General features: G+C 35.6%; 1 protein-coding gene across 1 annotated transcript; it reads right to left on the reverse strand.

Annotated features, from left to right (window-relative positions):
• Positions 1-2,436, reverse strand: LOC140828856 (protein cornichon homolog 4-like). The gene is made up of 4 exons (XM_073191718.1): positions 2,149-2,436; positions 861-1,042; positions 324-446; positions 1-217 (listed from the first exon to the last, which is right to left on the reverse strand). Exons 1-4 carry the CDS (start codon positions 2,218-2,220, stop codon positions 175-177), a joined length of 420 nt encoding a protein of 139 aa, XP_073047819.1. The 5' UTR covers positions 2,221-2,436; the 3' UTR covers positions 1-174.
• Positions 2,437-17,371: the final 14,935 nt, after the last annotated feature.

The raw sequence follows: 17,371 nt of genomic DNA on the forward strand, positions 1-17,371 counted from the left end.
TGAAAGTTGGAAAACGAAATATTCGTATAAATATTACAGGTGCCAAATAAAAGCAAGACTGAAATGCCAGAAAAAAAAGGATTAAATACATCTCGTATTCAACTAACAAACTAATTCAATTGCATGTTACAAAATAAAATATCAATTCATCGATGTAATTCCCATTCGGAAAATTTATAGTGACTGCTCGTCGTCTTCTAATGCATTGTAAATCATCCTACACATTGAGGATATTATGATAAATTCAATAATCTCAACAAGGCTCGAGAGAGATCAAAACCGACTTTTAACGATGATTAGAGATGCTGCACCATTTTACTTACCAGAACAGACACATGAAGAGAAGAAGTATTATGTAACCAAGCTTGAAAAGCCGTTGCTTCTTTTCCCAACCTAGCAGGTTAAAGATTTCGGTTACATCTACTAGATGCTGCCTTCGAAGATACCTGAAACAATAAAATAACAACTCAAAAAGAGTGGCCCAATCCATCATTTGATGAACTATGTTAAACCTTAAAGGGTCAGTCAATCTTATAATATAAACTCTGTTAAACAAAAAACAAACTATCTTTGACGATGGAGAAGTTGCTAGTTCAAAGTTCTGAAGATTGGTACAATTCTACAATATCTGTTTTATTAGAAGTGATCATAATGACCGTCTGGCAAGCACAAAAGTCAAACCATATTGTTTATCACTGCCTGAGGTCATTGACATTAACTTTCACTTTCATAACATGAATCTTTATCTCTTTTGAGTAGACTATGGACTAAAATGATTCAAGAGGGTTGTCGGGGAGGGGGGTGGGGTGGTCTAAAAGGGAAGAAAGACCAAAATTCAAGCAAAGGCCAGGTGATCTTACAATCGCACATTGTAGTAGAGGTATGGAAGACAGAGAAATGACATAACCCAATGTCCTGTTATGAGAAAGAGGGCACATAAAACTCCTTGTGTGATGAATTCTGGTAAAACCACTGAGTTTATTCGAGAAGCAGAGTCGTATGGATTGATATAATCAAACTCTAGATCGGCCAAGCACATGAGCTGAATAGAGATAAAAAAAAAGGTAAGATAGCATATACAAATACATTTCACCTAAAAACTGAATCAATTGAATAAGTTCCATCAGCAGGTTGCTACCACAACCAAGCAAATACAGCAGGGGACTGAAGCATGAATTGAAGCATTTGCATAATAACATTCAGTTGTAAAAGATCAAACTCCGGGTTCTCTCCCCCTCATCATAAGCTCAAGCAGTAAAAAAACCTCGGAAACTTTACAGAGAACACAAATCCAGTAAAGTTACCGGTTTCCATTTCTTGTACAATTCGAATTGAAGTAAAAAAATGATCACTAAACATTATTATAGACCGCAGTTCTGTATGCCACTCTTCAGATAAGGTGACCATCAAAATTTGCTTCTACTCTCATGATTATAGATTGGCATTTGAAGCGAACAAACCTTTAAGTGCAGCCTTAAAGAAGTTGGCCTAGAACTTAAAGTACATACATGTTTCATGCAAGAAAAAACCCCACGACGCCATGGAATTATTTAATAACTGCATGGCAGCATGACCGATATTCAATCAAGATAAAACCTTTCATAGATTAACAACTGGAAATTTTACTTCAAACCATTGAACCACACACATTAGTCAATATTAATAAACTAATTCACAAATAGTTAAGAGGAAAAATCCAAGGAACCAGATATTCCAACAAAATCCCTATTGGCAATTCAGCCAAATCAACATGTCATCTTCCAAATGGCATAAAAAAGACAACAGGTTAAAAAAACACCCAAGCACAAGTTCAGCATCAAAAATCAATTGTTTTACCAGAAAAAAACAAACAAACCTAGAATATCAGGAATTAACAATAACAATAGGTAACTGAGCGAAAAAAATCCTTCCAAAATGTATTCATAAACCGAAATAAAAATAAAATTATTACTTCATCCCAGAAATCGAAAAAAAAGCGCAGTACACTCACAATTACACCGCCAGAAAACCAATTGATAGGCTTAAATCCACAATCACATCAGGAGAAAACTTTCTGATGATGATTCATCACATCAACCCAACCCAACCCATTAAAGCCATTTAGAACACAAAAAACAAAAAAAAAGATAAAATTTTGGATAAAGAGACCTGGAAAACGAGCATAACGAGTAGAGCAATAACTATGAAGAAGAACAAAAGCCATGCCCACACATCCCCCATATCCTCTACGTCTTCCTTGTTCAATTTTCCGGAATGCAAGCGCGGGATTGAAGGAGATGGGTAAATCTAGCGCCAGGTGCATAGAGTGCCCTGGTGCTTTACTCGAAAGAAAGGAATAGGTGTTGATCTGGACTTCCAATTACTTTACCCTAAACGGAGGGGACACAACACAAGAAATAGGAGCGAGCACAATTCGGAATTTCGAGAGACCCCAGTATTTTTTTTACAGTTTGAAGTAGATATGTGTAGGTCTTTTGTGAGATCGTTAACACGATGATATTTAAATATAAAATATAATATATTTTTTAAATAAGATCGGGTTGAGATTTATCTCATAAAATTAACCTATACTAAGATCTTTCTGTGAGTAAATATAGGTCCCCCAAATTTAAATATGAAAGAGATAAAATGGGTTAAGAATAAAATATCCCAATTCATTTTTTTAAACAAAAAAACAGAATTTTATTCAATCTTTTCAGCATAAAATCATTGGATCAATATTTGCTAAAAAATTATGAGAATTGTCCGTTGTTATTTTTCAAATCATGTTAGTCAAATAAATCACAATATGCAACAAACTTGTTCGAAAAGATTTACTGATATTTTATCTATTTGTCTTTGTGTGGGCTAGGAGATAATTAAATCATCCCATCAAAAAACAATTATTTGTATTTAGACCTTTTAAAATATAAGCGATGCAACTCAAATTCTATTTCTGCATTTAACGGTACAATTTCTGGGACGAATATTATTATTATTATTATTATTATTATTATTATTATTATTATTATTATTATACATTTAAATGAATATGATACTTTTTCCCTGAAGTTATACAGTTTATTGATTAAAGTTTTTAAAATTAATTATTTATGATCTGGCGATAAAGTATTGAGTAGGTCTCTTGTGAGACGATCTCACGAATCTTTTGGGGTGTATTCAATGTAGGAAATTTATTGACTTTTAATTATTTTTGTAGATTTTAAAAGTTTGGATGTATTCAATTAAGATTTTTATATACTTCATAGAAGTTTAGTGGTATTCAAAATAGACTTGCATAGAGTTTTAAATATAAAATTGTATTCAACATTGACTTTTAAAAACTCTATAAAACTCTATAGGTATTCAAATTTTCAATAGACTTTTAATAACTTCATGAAATTCAATACAAACATTAAAGCTTAAGGTACAATTATAAATTGTCAAAAACTGTATTTGGTTCAACCCAAAGATTTTGATGGATTTTTAAAATTTCTAACTCATACACAAGCTATTTCTTTCTTTCTTCGTCGCTTCACATCACCTCTCTTCTTATCTTCTCTCCTCTCATCTATCTCTATCATTCTCTCAAATTTTTGAAGTGTATCTCTATATATATTTTCATCTTTTCTTTTCAAATTTTTCATTTTTTGGCTGATTGTTCATTTAATAATTTTTTATTTTAATATCATATGAAATTTTGAATTATAAAATTGATTTTATGACTTTTAATTCATTTTTTATACAAATTAATATAATATTCAATAATAATAAAAAATGATCGAAAAAATATAGCTTAATTCTTAATAATTGAATAGTCTCGCAACAACCATGATTTTTAAAATTCTTTTTAGCATTTTCAATTAATATATAAGCTATGATATTTTTATACAAAATTATATTCACACAATGCTAAAAATATTCTTTTAACATGTATATTATCAATTCAAAAACAAGATTACAGAGTAATCAATTGATGCATTTTTAAAAAATTACAAAAATGCATACAAACCCACATATATACACATGTAGGAATTAAATGATTTAATTTTTAAATAAATATATTTATTTATTAATACCAATATTGAAAAACTATTTCAAACTGAATATGTTATATATGTCAATTAATTATTCGTTCAAATAAATTAATAAAATATAATATGTTATAATTAAGTATAAAGTTTATAAAATTTTATAATAAAATATTTCACAAAAGTCTATAGAAATCTTGCAAAAAAGTTTACATGAATCCATATAAATCTGTGAGAATCCACCAAAGTTAATAAAAATCTATCAAATTCATAAAAGTCTATTATTTAAAAAATTCATCAAACTCTGAATTGAATATACCCCACTTCATATGTGAGACGAGTCAATCATACCGATATTCACAATAAAAAGTAATTATCATAGCATAAAAAGTAATTTTTTTCATTGATGACCTAAATAAGATATCTGTCTCAGAAAATACGACATGTGATACCGTCTCACACAAATTTTTGCCTAAAGAATTTTCATAAATTCGGCTTAATTTAATGGCAAAAACTTGTATGAGACGGTTTCACGAGTCGTATTTTGTGAGGCAGATCTCTTATTTCGGTCATCCATGAAAAAATATTACTTTTTATGCTAAGAGTATTACTTTTTATTGTGAATATTGATGGAGTTAACACGTCTCACAGATAAAAGATTCGTAAGATTTTAAAAATTCCGAGTTAATTATGGTACCTGGAGAATATCTAATTAGAAAATATTTTTTTTACCCTTTTGCTGGGAATGTTGTTAATTCTAATAACCTAGAATGAATTGTGGTAAGAATGAATTGTTATTATATTATTTGGAATTTTTCATTTACAAATAAAATTATATTGAGTAATTCTTTATTGTTTCATGATCAATCTATGGTCCTATTAAATATCTTTGAATAAAAAATTAAATTATGCTACTATGTTATCATGGAGATGATCGATATATATGAAACTAAACTAATAAAAAATAATAATTTAATTTATATAAATAAATAAATATATAAACTGTACAAAGAGCCGACCACTATGTGAAAAATCGCTTTTTACTTCGCGTATTATATGAAGTAATAAGGTAGTTAATTGCCGAAGTATATGGACGTGAAGTAATAGATGTACCTTTTACTTCATATAATAACCGAAGTTGTATGATTGAAATTACTGAAGTCTTTAGCTGATCTTAGAGAGGGACGGTTTGTTAAAAATAGCGACGGTTTATAAATAGCCGTCGCTCAATTTAGCGACGGAATTAATGTTAAAAACTGTCGCTATATAGCGACGGTATTCATAAATCAACCGTCGCTATATAGCGACGGTTTTTAACATGAATTCCGTCGCTAATAAGTTAGGTAAAATAAAAAAAAATTTAATAATTTAATAAATCTGTGTTATGAATTGGTACAATCGTGTAAGAGATAAAAAATTTAAGTATTGTGAAGTGGTAAAATTGTGTAAGAAATAAAAATTTTACGTGTTGTGAAGTTAAAAAATCGTGTAAGTGAGAAAAAATTTAATAGTTGTGAAGTGAAGTTGAAGAAATGGGAGAGAATTTGCGTGTATTTATAGAGAGTGGTGGAAGAAAATGGAGGGAAGAATGAGCGGGAGTGAATTTTTTGAAAAGTGCGACGGTTTGATATTAACCGTCGCAAAATTTAACATCGGCGACGGTTTACTCTTTCCTGTCGCTAATTTTAGCGACGGTGTAATTTAAACCGTTGCTAAATATAGCAACGGTTTTACGAAAACAGTCGCTAGTTTAAAACATGTGACGGTTTTTCTTTAGCCGTCGCTAACTTTAGCGACGGTGTAAACTAAACCGTCGTCGATTTATAATTTAGCGACAAGTTTTTATTCAACCGTCGCTAAAATTCGATATTAATTAATTAAACTTATCGGTTCATCTTTTTACTTCGGTATCAAATGTTTTCATTATTTTTTACTTCATCAAAATTGATATGCGAAGTAAAATATAAAAAAAAATACAGTGAAGCCCGTGCTTTTAAACATCCGAAGTAAAATATATTATTTTACTTCGTTTGTGTTATTACTGAAGTTATTGGTAATGTATTACTTCGTAATTTATTATTGCCGAAGTAACGCCTGGCGAAGTAAAATCCGATTTTTGTACTAGTGGACGATAACATAGAAGCATCATCAAATTTGACTCTCAATAATTTTGATTGTTTAAACGTTGTAGCTGGTGTAGGTGCGTGGGAGGTGACCTGACACAATATATTTCAATTATTGGGGGCTTTATTAATTGTATCTGGTCGATATAATAATCGAAACACGGTGTTTGAGCGATTTTAGATATTATAATTGAATTATTACTGCCAACTATAACTTTTGGTAAAACGATCATATAATTCACATCATTTTTTGTTCTTTGTTTTGATATAAGAAATGAAAAAAAAAATTATCCGACATCAAATGATCATTGGATTGTTGAAGTTGAAATGCTATCTATTTGTTTATTATGAAAAGAGCATTTTAAATCTGGCCTCGTTGAATAAAAAAAATATTTTAAATTGATTTTACGCATTTATTTCCCTATTTTTAGATGTTTAAACAACTTCAAATTTTATTAAGCAATAGAGCAGAGTGATGTGTTTCGAGTTCCAATTGACCTATTATTATATAATGTGAAAATATTTTATATGGTAGCAGTTTTATCTCAATGTTTTGGGCAAATAATTAAACACAAAAACTTTTATGAGATTATGAATCTCTTATTTGACCGAACTATTAAAAAAAATTATTTTTTATATAAAAAATTAATCAAATCGACTCGTTTCACATATATAAAAATGTGATAAAGATATATAGCGAGCTATCCGATGACCTAAAATACAGCATGTGACAGCAATTATTTTATCTTGGCTTGTTTTGTCGACTATGCGTGAATCCGTGTCGACTTTATGATTTGGCAAAAACTTGTGTGAGACGGTCTCACGGGTCATATTTGTGAGACAGATCTCTTTTTTGGGTCATCCATGAAAAAATATTACTTTTTATGCTAAGGCTGCGTTTGGTTTGAAGGATATGATAAACTAATGATTAGTATGTAAATGATAAAGAAAATGATTGTGGTTTGATTGTAATATATGGTGTAAAATAATATTGTGTTTGGTAAGATTTTTAAGTGTAGGATAATTTTGAATTTTTTGATGAAAAGACAAAATTGTCCTTCCCCTTCTCGGCGACGGCGGCGGCGGCGGCTGGCCGGCCGAAAATGGTCGGCCGGAAACAGCCAGCGGGGGGGCGGGGGGCGGCCGGAAATTTCTGCCGGCGGTCGGCCGGGTGGCGGCCGGAAATTTCTGTCGGCGGTCGGCCGGCACCGGCCGGAAAGGGGCGGCGGCCGGAATTTCTACCGGTGGTCGGCCGGCGGTCGGCCGGCGCCGGTCGTGGCGGCGGCGGCGGTTGGTGGCGGGAAGTGGTGGTGAGTTTGAATTTAGGAGAAGGGTAAAATTAGAAAATTAGGATGGATTAAGAGTAGGATAAATAATCCTAGGGGGTGAGGAGGTATTATTTTAACCTACCTAATATAACCTAATCATTTATAGGAGGGATTGACTTGGTTAAATAATCACCCGTACCAAACGCCGGATAAAGTGAGATAAAATAATCTATCCCACTTTATCATTCAAACCAAACGGACCCTAAGAGTATTTGTGGGGACCCGGACGCTGATCATCTTCTTAATTTTCTTTGGGATTTAATTATCAGTTCTGATAAACAGGGTCTAAAATTTTTTTTTTTAAAATGTAAATGCGGAAGGTAATGGAATCTAAATAATATACATCTCAGTATAAAATACATTTCCGTATAAAAGTACAATAATGTGCAATCTAAGTCTAAGGTTCGGTTACTAAGTTCAAGTAATAAACCAAATCTACAGTAAGTCCGGAATCGCCACACTAACTCTTCTTCTCTCCTCATCCTCTTGACCCCGATCCAGCCCCACCTGTTGTCATGCACACATACAAAACAAGACAACAGCCGGATAACTCCGGTGAGAATAAATCCCAGTATAAAACATGGTAAACATGTATAGATGTTGTGTGTTTTCACTACCGCAAGTATACGGTGTCAAGTTTTAGTACTGGTTAGAGTACGGATATCGATCCCACGAGGAGTAATTATTCAAAGTTGTATATTAATTACCATAATTGACATAGCTCAACTTTATTTAGACAAATCGAATGGTTGGTTTAAAATCAATTCAAATAAAATAACGAATCATGTAATTCTAGCACACAGTCGAATTTCAATGAGTAAATAAATCTAGAGATATGATTTCGTCGAGTCTCCCCTATGCTAAATTAACCAGGACTAACATTAAATTAACTTGCACCATATTTATTAACCAAGAACTCACAATATTTTCTATTCCCTCTGTCGAGTGCTAAATAGAAATGTATTACCTATTACCGATTTTAATATGTGTATTCAAAATCATGCAACAGTTATAAATGCACACAAGGTTCTATTATGGTTTCGCCAAAGTTATACATCTTTTGCACGCTATAAACATCTGACGATGCGATTTCCCCTGTCCTAATTTCGATCACCTCTCTCGAGTGTTAGATCTCAATTATTTTATCATTCGAATTATGGCCAATAATCCAAAAGCATTTAATAAAGGCAATCACAAATAAACACGATGAAATAATTCAATGCAATATCAAAACGTCGTTAACATAGGTTCGACTTCGACTACGTCAATCTCTAGAAAATAAAATTTAGTTCATACTCAAAAGTAGATCACAACAAAACCTGTTTGTAGTCATTAAAAACGTAAAAGTAAGAAACCGAATTAAGAACGTGTTGGCGAGAGATGGAAGTTCGTCTCCGTGTCCGGATTAAGCGTCTTCAATCTCCGTTCTTCGCGCTCCGTCCTTCGTTTTCTCTGACCTTTTCGTTCTTTTCCTGCTCCTTGTGACGGCTGCTATCTAAAATTTCAGATTCCCTTTAAGTCCGCGCGAAAACCTATTTTAATGTCAGACGTCGCGCCGCGCGCATATGCGCGGCACAGACTCGCGCATATGCGCGGGTCTCCTGGAGTGGGCTTCCTTCTTGCGCGCCATGAGCGGCGCATATGCGCGCTGCTCTCTGGATGGGTCGCGCATGTGCGCGACCTTGGGTGGCGCATGTGCGCGATGCTGTGGACTCGCCTGTTCTCTTTCTCGCGCATATGCGCGCCATGAGCGGCGCATATGCGCGCTGCTCACTGTATGGTTCGCGCATGTGCGCGCTTTGGGCGGCGCATGTGCGCGGGTGCTTCTGCATTCCATTGCTCGCTTGGCTCACATTTCTTCTACTAGGCACCATCTTAGCTCCTTTTCACGCCCTTTCAGTGGCTTCACTTAGGTTCCTGCGATCACACCAAAAATAACAAAAAACGCGTAATTCCGCCCAGAAAGACTAACAATCTATATGAAATATAGGACTAATATAAGTGCATAAAATGCATTTATCAAATCCCCCCAAACTTAAACTTTTGCTAGTCCCGAGCAAAAATAAAACTAAAAATAAGACTGCAGACTCAAGCAAGAAATAAGCACTAACAACTATAGTCATAGATATGCAAAAAATGACAGTGGCCTCAGATTCATTTATTTTTATGTGATTCATATTTACTTGAGAGTCACGTGCGTGTGTGGTATGTCAATATTTATCTATCTCATCGAATGCTCAAATAGATTCACAGTGCCAAATCGCCTCATAAACTTAAGAAGTCCTCAGTTCGGTGCACTTTACACTTCATTAAAACACACATTTACTTACACAGATCACAAATGACTTATTGGTGATTGTTTGGCTCAAAAGATATTCATCACAAGTATACCAAAGCTAAAGTCACACAATGAGATGCTTACAGGCAAATGATTAAAGTCTATACTTATTAACCATGTTTATCAGGTATCCGTAGGCTTGATTTGAACAACTTTTCTCCACTAGTATATTGGATAAATGTGACAAGGTTAATAGGTCTTGTAGGCTTGTAACGTTAGGCTACGGCTCATGGCTACAATAAAGGTATGGGGATCAAAATTTGAGAGAAATATTTGAATTCATCACTTTCACCCATTTATTGTTTTCTTTTCATTCATATCCATCATTTCCCAAATGCTTTCTCTCTCACCACTTTTGATTCATTGTTTTTTTTTTTTTTTTATAACATAAAAAAAATAAATGAACATCAAAACCAAAAATTAAAGCAGAAATTCAAAAAAATCAACTCAGATCGACTCATCTCAAATCAAATAATCAAATCACCCCCCTAAACTTAAAACATGCATTGTCCTCAATGTATAATCAAGAAAAAACGGGACAATCATACCTCACACGACGAGCGTCAGTGCTCGCCGTCATCATCATCAACGTCCTCATCCATGTGCTGGGGTGGGGCCTGCGGTGGAGGTCCTGGATACTGTGGTGGTGGATACGGTGGTGGCCAAACAGGTGTCTGGGGAAACATGGGATCATCTGGACCTAAAGGCGGGAACCGCTGAGCAAGGACGGACGTGAAGTCCATCATTTAACCCATGGCATAGTCTGTGCGGTACTGAAGCGAATCCAGCACCTGGCGCTGCTCAACTAGTAATCTCCTCTGATCCTGCATCTCAAGCTCTAGTCGTCTCAATGTGTCTCCCCTGCGCTGTCGGCCCCCCTCAGGTGGTGGTGGCAGTGGTTGAAGCGGTGCCTGTGGCAGGTCCTCGTCATCTGAATCAACGGGGGGCATATAAGGCGCAACGATGGGAGCCTTCGGTTTGAGAACTTGCTCATCGGGCGACCAAGCATGTAACGACCCAGATTCAACGACTATCCTCACTGTATCAAGACGGGTCTTTCCAGCGTGCTTATGTCCTCACTCACACGCACCCTGGGAAACTTCTCAGGAGGTCACCCATCCCAAAATTGCCCCAAGTCAAGCACGCTTTAACTTTGGAGTTCTTATGTGATGAGCTACCGAAAAGAAGATGCACCTTCGTGATATGAGTAGTACCAATCAAATCTTTTAAGCCCTCTTCAACTGTTCAGTCCATTACATTGCCCAGTCTCAGAATCCCTCTCATTCCCGTGTGGGTCGGTTCATTCATGTTCCCTTCACCTAGAAGCCTGTCAGGAGCCGCTCATTGTCCGTGCAACTAATGGCACCGGCGTTCACCCCCCGCCCTCTTCGGCCCCGGGCCTCACATGCCCACCAGCTTCCGCTTGGTTCGTCCCCGAACCACACCGTACTAAGAGAGGTCGGCTCTAATACCACTTGTAACGACCCAGATTCAACGACTATCCTCACTGTATCAAGACGGGTCTTTCCAGCGTGCTTATGTCCTCACTCACACGCACCCTGGGAAACTTCCCAGGAGGTCACCCATCCCAAAATTGCCCCAAGTCAAGCACGCTTTAACTTTGGAGTTCTTATGTGATGAGCTGCCGAAAAGAAGATGCACCTTCGTGATATGAGTAGTACCAATCAAATCTTTTAAGCCCTCTTCAACTGTTCAGTCCATTACATTGCTCAGTCTCGGAATCCCTCTCATTCCCGTGTGGGTCGGTTCATTCATGTTCCCTTCACCTAGAAGCCTGCCAGGAGCCGCTCATTGTCCGTGCAACTAATGGCACCGGCGTTCACCCCCCGCCCTCTTCGGCCCCGGGCCTCACAAAGCAACTCCGGCATGTCTGCATAGGTCGGTGACAATGTGAGGGCACGGGAGGACGACCGCGGCTAATCCTGTGCCTGCTCTCATGATCGAGCCATATATCAATCTTCCCAAGTTCACAGATTTGCCCATCAAAATCGCAAAGACAAGCGCGACCTTGTCTTTGGTTACGTCGTGGTAATGTGAGGATGGGAGCACTCGAGCCAACACGAATGACGTCCACGCACTTGCATTAGGAGTCATCTCGGATTTCTTCAGTGAGATTGGACCACTCGCGCTCATCTTCCATACGGCGCCTGCCTGACATACAGTCCGGATTACCTCTGAATAATCGACCCCATCGTCTAAGAATGCACTGTACTCGTCCTCTTCAAGGCTCGGCATCTGATATATCGTATTTATCGTCTGAGAATCAAACGATACCAATTTTCCTCTCACAAGTACCTTTGAGTCATCATGCCGTATCCGCAGATTGGCATAGAACTCTCTGACGACAGAAATCACAGCGTCAAAAGGTGGTTGAGCAAATTCAACCCACTGTCTTCTTTCCAATTCTCGCTCAATAAAACCACGTAACGTCGATAAATTAAATCCCCTCTCTGGGATAATCGACCGAGTCATCGAGTTCTCGTACACCTGTTGAGCTTCTTCACTCCAAAATTTGTGCGAATCAAAGCTCAAAGAGGACGAAGCACCCTTCTTTGATTTCTTCTTTGGTGCCATGTCAATTCAATGATCAAATGCTCACAACAACACAATAACTCAACCAACAAACAGAAACCACAATCGAAGCTAATCGGACCCCCAATACTCAAACAATATAATTTCACTAACCACTAATCCAACAAGCAATGCACGTACACCCACTCACAAAATACTTCAATTTAGAGCATCCACTACACACAATCTCACCAATTTCACATATAGATTTACACCAATGTAAAGATTTGAGTCAAAAATGTAACGAACCGTACTTTTTACCATTCAAAATTTACGGAAAAATTAAAATTTTCTTTAATATAAAATAATCTTCAATATTTGCCATAAAATACCACAACCAAATCCCCCATAAGAAAAGGTTATCAAAAGAGTCGTTCATAAAATATTTGAAATTCAACATCACCAATAAAATCTGCTAACAAAATACTTGCTCAAAATATCTCCCATCACATCATATAAATCAGAGTATTTTAAACTTTGCATAAAAACGTAAGCATGGCGGTCCTCGGGTTTAGCCTCCCGCTCAGTCCAAGCCTGCCACTTGGTCGCCACCTCCTGCCTCCTCATCAACATAAGCACCTGCATCGATCAAGTCTAGTGAGTCTAAAGACTCAACACGTATAAACTGGAATAACGAGTACTACATAATAAAATCGCATGCAACTTAAAAATAGAACATACATAACTTGAAACTTGAACTTGCATAATAAATTTAAAACTTTCATAATAACCTTAAAACTTGAACATACATACTTTTAAACTTGAACTTGAATAATAGCTTGAACTTTGCATAATAACTTTAAACCTTGCATAATAACTTTGAACTTTGCATAATAACTTTGAACATACGTACATACATACTCTGACGTGCCATCATCATAAACTTTCATAAACATACTGCATACTTGAACATACTTGAACATACGTAACTTCATCATTTTCGTAGAGGATGTTTCAAAGCAAGTGACCCTTAACATAATAAATATCTGATCAGACAAACCACAGTACTGGGCTGACAGGGACGTATCCACTGCCACATACATAAGATCCCTGTTCATAATTTAACAGGCCAGTTGATCCACGTTCATAATTTAACGCTTCACAACCACGATCTAACCCGTTCATAATTTAACGGGCGGATTGGTCCCCGTTCATAATTTAACGCTTTCCAATCCTAACTTTCTTTCTTTGGTCACAAGACATTTAGCATACCTCAAAACTTCAAATATTTTTTCTTTGCACGTCATACATACTTTACTTGGCGTCGAGGGATTCGTTGGATGTCAATCGGGTCGTTGCTGCAACATACTAATATGAATACATAAACTTAACTTGTACAACTTAAACGTAAATGTCATGCTTAATCCCAAGCTAAATAAATTCTTAGAACATTCTATAATTTCCCATGACATAACCTTGTAAAACATCATATTAAACCATAGCATAAAACCTCAAATCAAATCTTAAATAATAAAAGAATATACCTAAAATCTGAAGGTACACGGACCCCGTCCCTAGGTCCGTATCATGGTCCGTGTCCGTGCGTTTAAAAATTGTTGTGATGAAATAAGAAGGCACGGACCTCGAGCCTACCTCCGTGTCCGGGTCCGTGTCCGCTCTGTTCGACGAATTATTTTATGAAAATTTTGCGACATGTCTATTCTCCCAATTAACACATAAGGCATCAAGATTCATCACTATGAGACCATTCTAGGACACCATAACAATGAACTAAATTTTTATAATCACCCTACAATTCATACGACCCAAAATATTTTCATTTATATTAAAGTTTATTTCTTACGACTTCTTAATAATTAAAGCTCTTAACGACATGAATCAAAACCTCAAAAATACTCTAAACATCATTACTAACTTTCTTATATGCAGCAACGATCACCCGTCGATCCCCAACAAAGCCTGCAACATAAAAACTTCAAGAACATATTAAAATTCATAACTTTCTTGAAACACGATTTGAGCAGTCATACGAAAAACATCATAACTCACTCGTTTTTAATCCAAATAACTCGAATTTTATATCAAATCGAACGTATCAAAAAGATCTACGTTTTTGTCGTTAAAAGTTTTATCAAAATCTTTACTGAAAAATCGCAGTATTTTTCAGAACAACAAAAACGTTTCTAAAAAAAATGCAGTTTGAGCAGTCCTACGAAAAACGCTATAACTCACTCAATTTTCATCCAAATATTTCGAATTTTATATCAAATCGAACGTATCAAAAAGATCTACGTTTTTGTAGTTAAAAGTTTTCTCAAAATCTTTACTGAAAAATCGCAGTATTTTTCAGAACAACAAAAACGTTTCTAAAAAAATGCAGTTTGAGCAGTCCTACGAAAAACGCCATAACTCACTCAATTTTCATCCAAATATTTCGAATTTTATATCAAAACGAACGTATCAAAAAGATCTACGTTTTTGTAGTTAAAAGTTTTCTCAAAATATTTACTGAAAAATCGCAGTATTTTTCAGAACAACAAAAACGTGAATTTGGTGATCCAAAATTGTTTCAAACTCGATCTAGATGTGATTGCTCAAACTTCTACGCATCGCACATATAATTTTTGCATAAATAACAACACAACGCATAATATGACAAGATCGATGCATCAAGAACAGAATATACGTGCCTTTTGATATTTAAAAATACCGTAACGACGATACCGAAGCAGAGATGATACGGGAGACGATCCGGGACGAACTTGGTTCAATTTTCTTCAAAGAAAACTTACTAAATATATGCTGGAAATTTTCAGAGGAGATGTGCTCGTTGAATGAAAAAAGAAAAGGGAAGAGAATGAAATAAATAGATTGAGAGAGGAGTGTTTTTTTAAAAACACAACCTTCTTTTTGTCAAAAAGGTTTAATAGCATGTTTTGTTTTTGTTGTGTGTGTGATACATGTAGGAGTAGGTGTAAAAGTGTGTTGAATTGTCAAATATTTTAATATGAATGTGTGGTGTGTGCGATATACATGTAAGTATATATATATATATATATATATATATATATATATATATATATATATATACATACATACATATACATAAAATAATCATGCCAATTAAAATATTAAACAATTAATCAAATTAAAAATAAAATTTTAATCCTTTAAATAAATTTACTAAAATTTTCTAATTTTAAAATAAAATGTTCCAATACTAATTCTTTAAAAGTTTAAAAATCCTTACATTGCTAAATACATGAATTAGATCTTTAAATTACTAAAACTAAATAATTCATTTAAAATACTCCAGTCTTAACTTAAAATAAAACACCGCATTAAAATTCACTAAAAATCGTCCCGGTTTCCTTTCCTCAATCTCGCCTCGAATAATCGCCTGAAACATAAAACTCTAGAAAACATTTTAACGTACATTAAATAAACATAAATAATTAAAATAATGAAATTTCATAAATTAAATAAATGCATGGATTTTACGTATACTGATTTTGGGCTTTACAAAAAATCTGAATAAACCCTTGAGTACACAAAGAAAATACCAAAAGTTGGAGTGTGGTTGGAGATTGACGGCGGCGATTGACGGCGGCGGCGGCTTTTTGAAGGAGTCGGCGGCGGCGTGGCGTTCCGAGGGAGCGACGGCGTGAGGCGGTGTGCAAGGAAGCGGTGGTGTGAGGGTTTCGGCGAGGGAGTAGTGTGTTCTGAATTCTGAAATCGCGATACCCATTTTTTTTTATACTGAGTCGCGCGCATATGCGCGCCTTGAAACGGCGCATATGCGCGCTTGCTTCTGGGCTGCATAATGGGAAGTGGCGCATATGCGCGCCCGGATTGGCGCATATGCGCCGAACTCTCTGTAAATTTGGCGCATGTGCGCGCTGGGCGTAGCGCATATGCGCCACATCCCATTGTAAATTTGGCGCATGTGCGCTGAAATATGTCACGCATGTGCGCGAAGCACACTGCCCAAGCGATTCTCGAATTTTCCTCTCTTTTTTTTTTTTTTTTTTTTTTTGAACTCCTTTCTGTACATTCAATTTTTCTCTTTTTCTTTTCAAGGAGTGTTTGAATCATTCCAACACCAATGAACTTATTTCTCTCAAAATTTAGGTAGGATAATAAGTGTATAAGCTTCATTAGGTAGTTGTTTTGGGAAGTAGAATAAATACAAGTGGGGGCTAATTGTGTGTCATTGACACACACCACTTGATTTTTAGCAAGCTCAAAATGGGACACTAGGGATATTTCATGTTCGTTAGGTAGGCTCGAAGGCTTGAACGGTTCCAAAGATCGCCTAAATCATTCCTATGTCACATATTATCCGTATTTCGCCTCGAAAAGTGTCCAAACAAGTTCTAGATTCCGTCAATCCATTAGTCAACTCATACAAACCAGTCACATGCAATTTTCAATCAAAAGGATATATGTTATAGGTGCACAAAGAAAAGTTAAGCATCTCAAAAATTTATTCGAAGCTCGATGGGCTAACAATTGATAATGAGCAAAGAATATAGGCCCCAAAGATATTGCGAAAGAATGCCTAGATCATTTCTGTGTCGCAAAAGTGTCAGTTAATGTCATGTAAGGGTTACTAAAATCAGACTTCTCTTGTTTAATTGGCATCACAGGCACGCAAATAATCTCTGAGCACCAACAATATCAACAAACATGACAGTGCAATAAAATGTGACTCCCAAGTAATAACGAATACATTCATGCTTCAGACTCTCGATTTTATTTTCATCATCGGCCTCACAATAGCTTATCCATGACTAGTCCTAACAATTCTAACATGTAATGAAAACAATTTTTTTTTTTTTTTTAATAAATACCTGCAAGAATAAAATAATTCAAATCAATACTTGAATCGAGAAATTTAAAAATAATAAGCGTAGGAATCAAAATAAAATAAAATGAATGCAAAAAATAAATAAATGTGGGTTGCCTCCCACATAGCGCTTGGTTTAACGTCATCAGCCCGACTGTCACAAATTCTGA

The sequence above is a fragment of the Primulina eburnea genome, chromosome 4 (assembly GCF_022965805.1).
Source record: "Primulina eburnea isolate SZY01 chromosome 4, ASM2296580v1, whole genome shotgun sequence".
NCBI classification, from domain to species: domain Eukaryota; kingdom Viridiplantae; phylum Streptophyta; class Magnoliopsida; order Lamiales; family Gesneriaceae; genus Primulina; species Primulina eburnea.

Coding starts and splice junctions, on each gene's coding strand:
- LOC140828856 (XM_073191718.1), bottom strand. CDS start 2,220: ATGGGGGATGTGTGGGCATGGCTTTTGTTCTTCTTCATAGTTATTGCT. Junction 447..860: donor CTCTACTACAATGTGCGATT/GTAAGATCACCT, acceptor TTATTGTTTCAG/GTATCTTCGAAGGCAGCATC. Junction 218..323: donor CTCTTCATGTGTCTGTTCTG/GTAAGTAAAATG, acceptor CTCAATGTGTAG/GATGATTTACAATGCATTAG.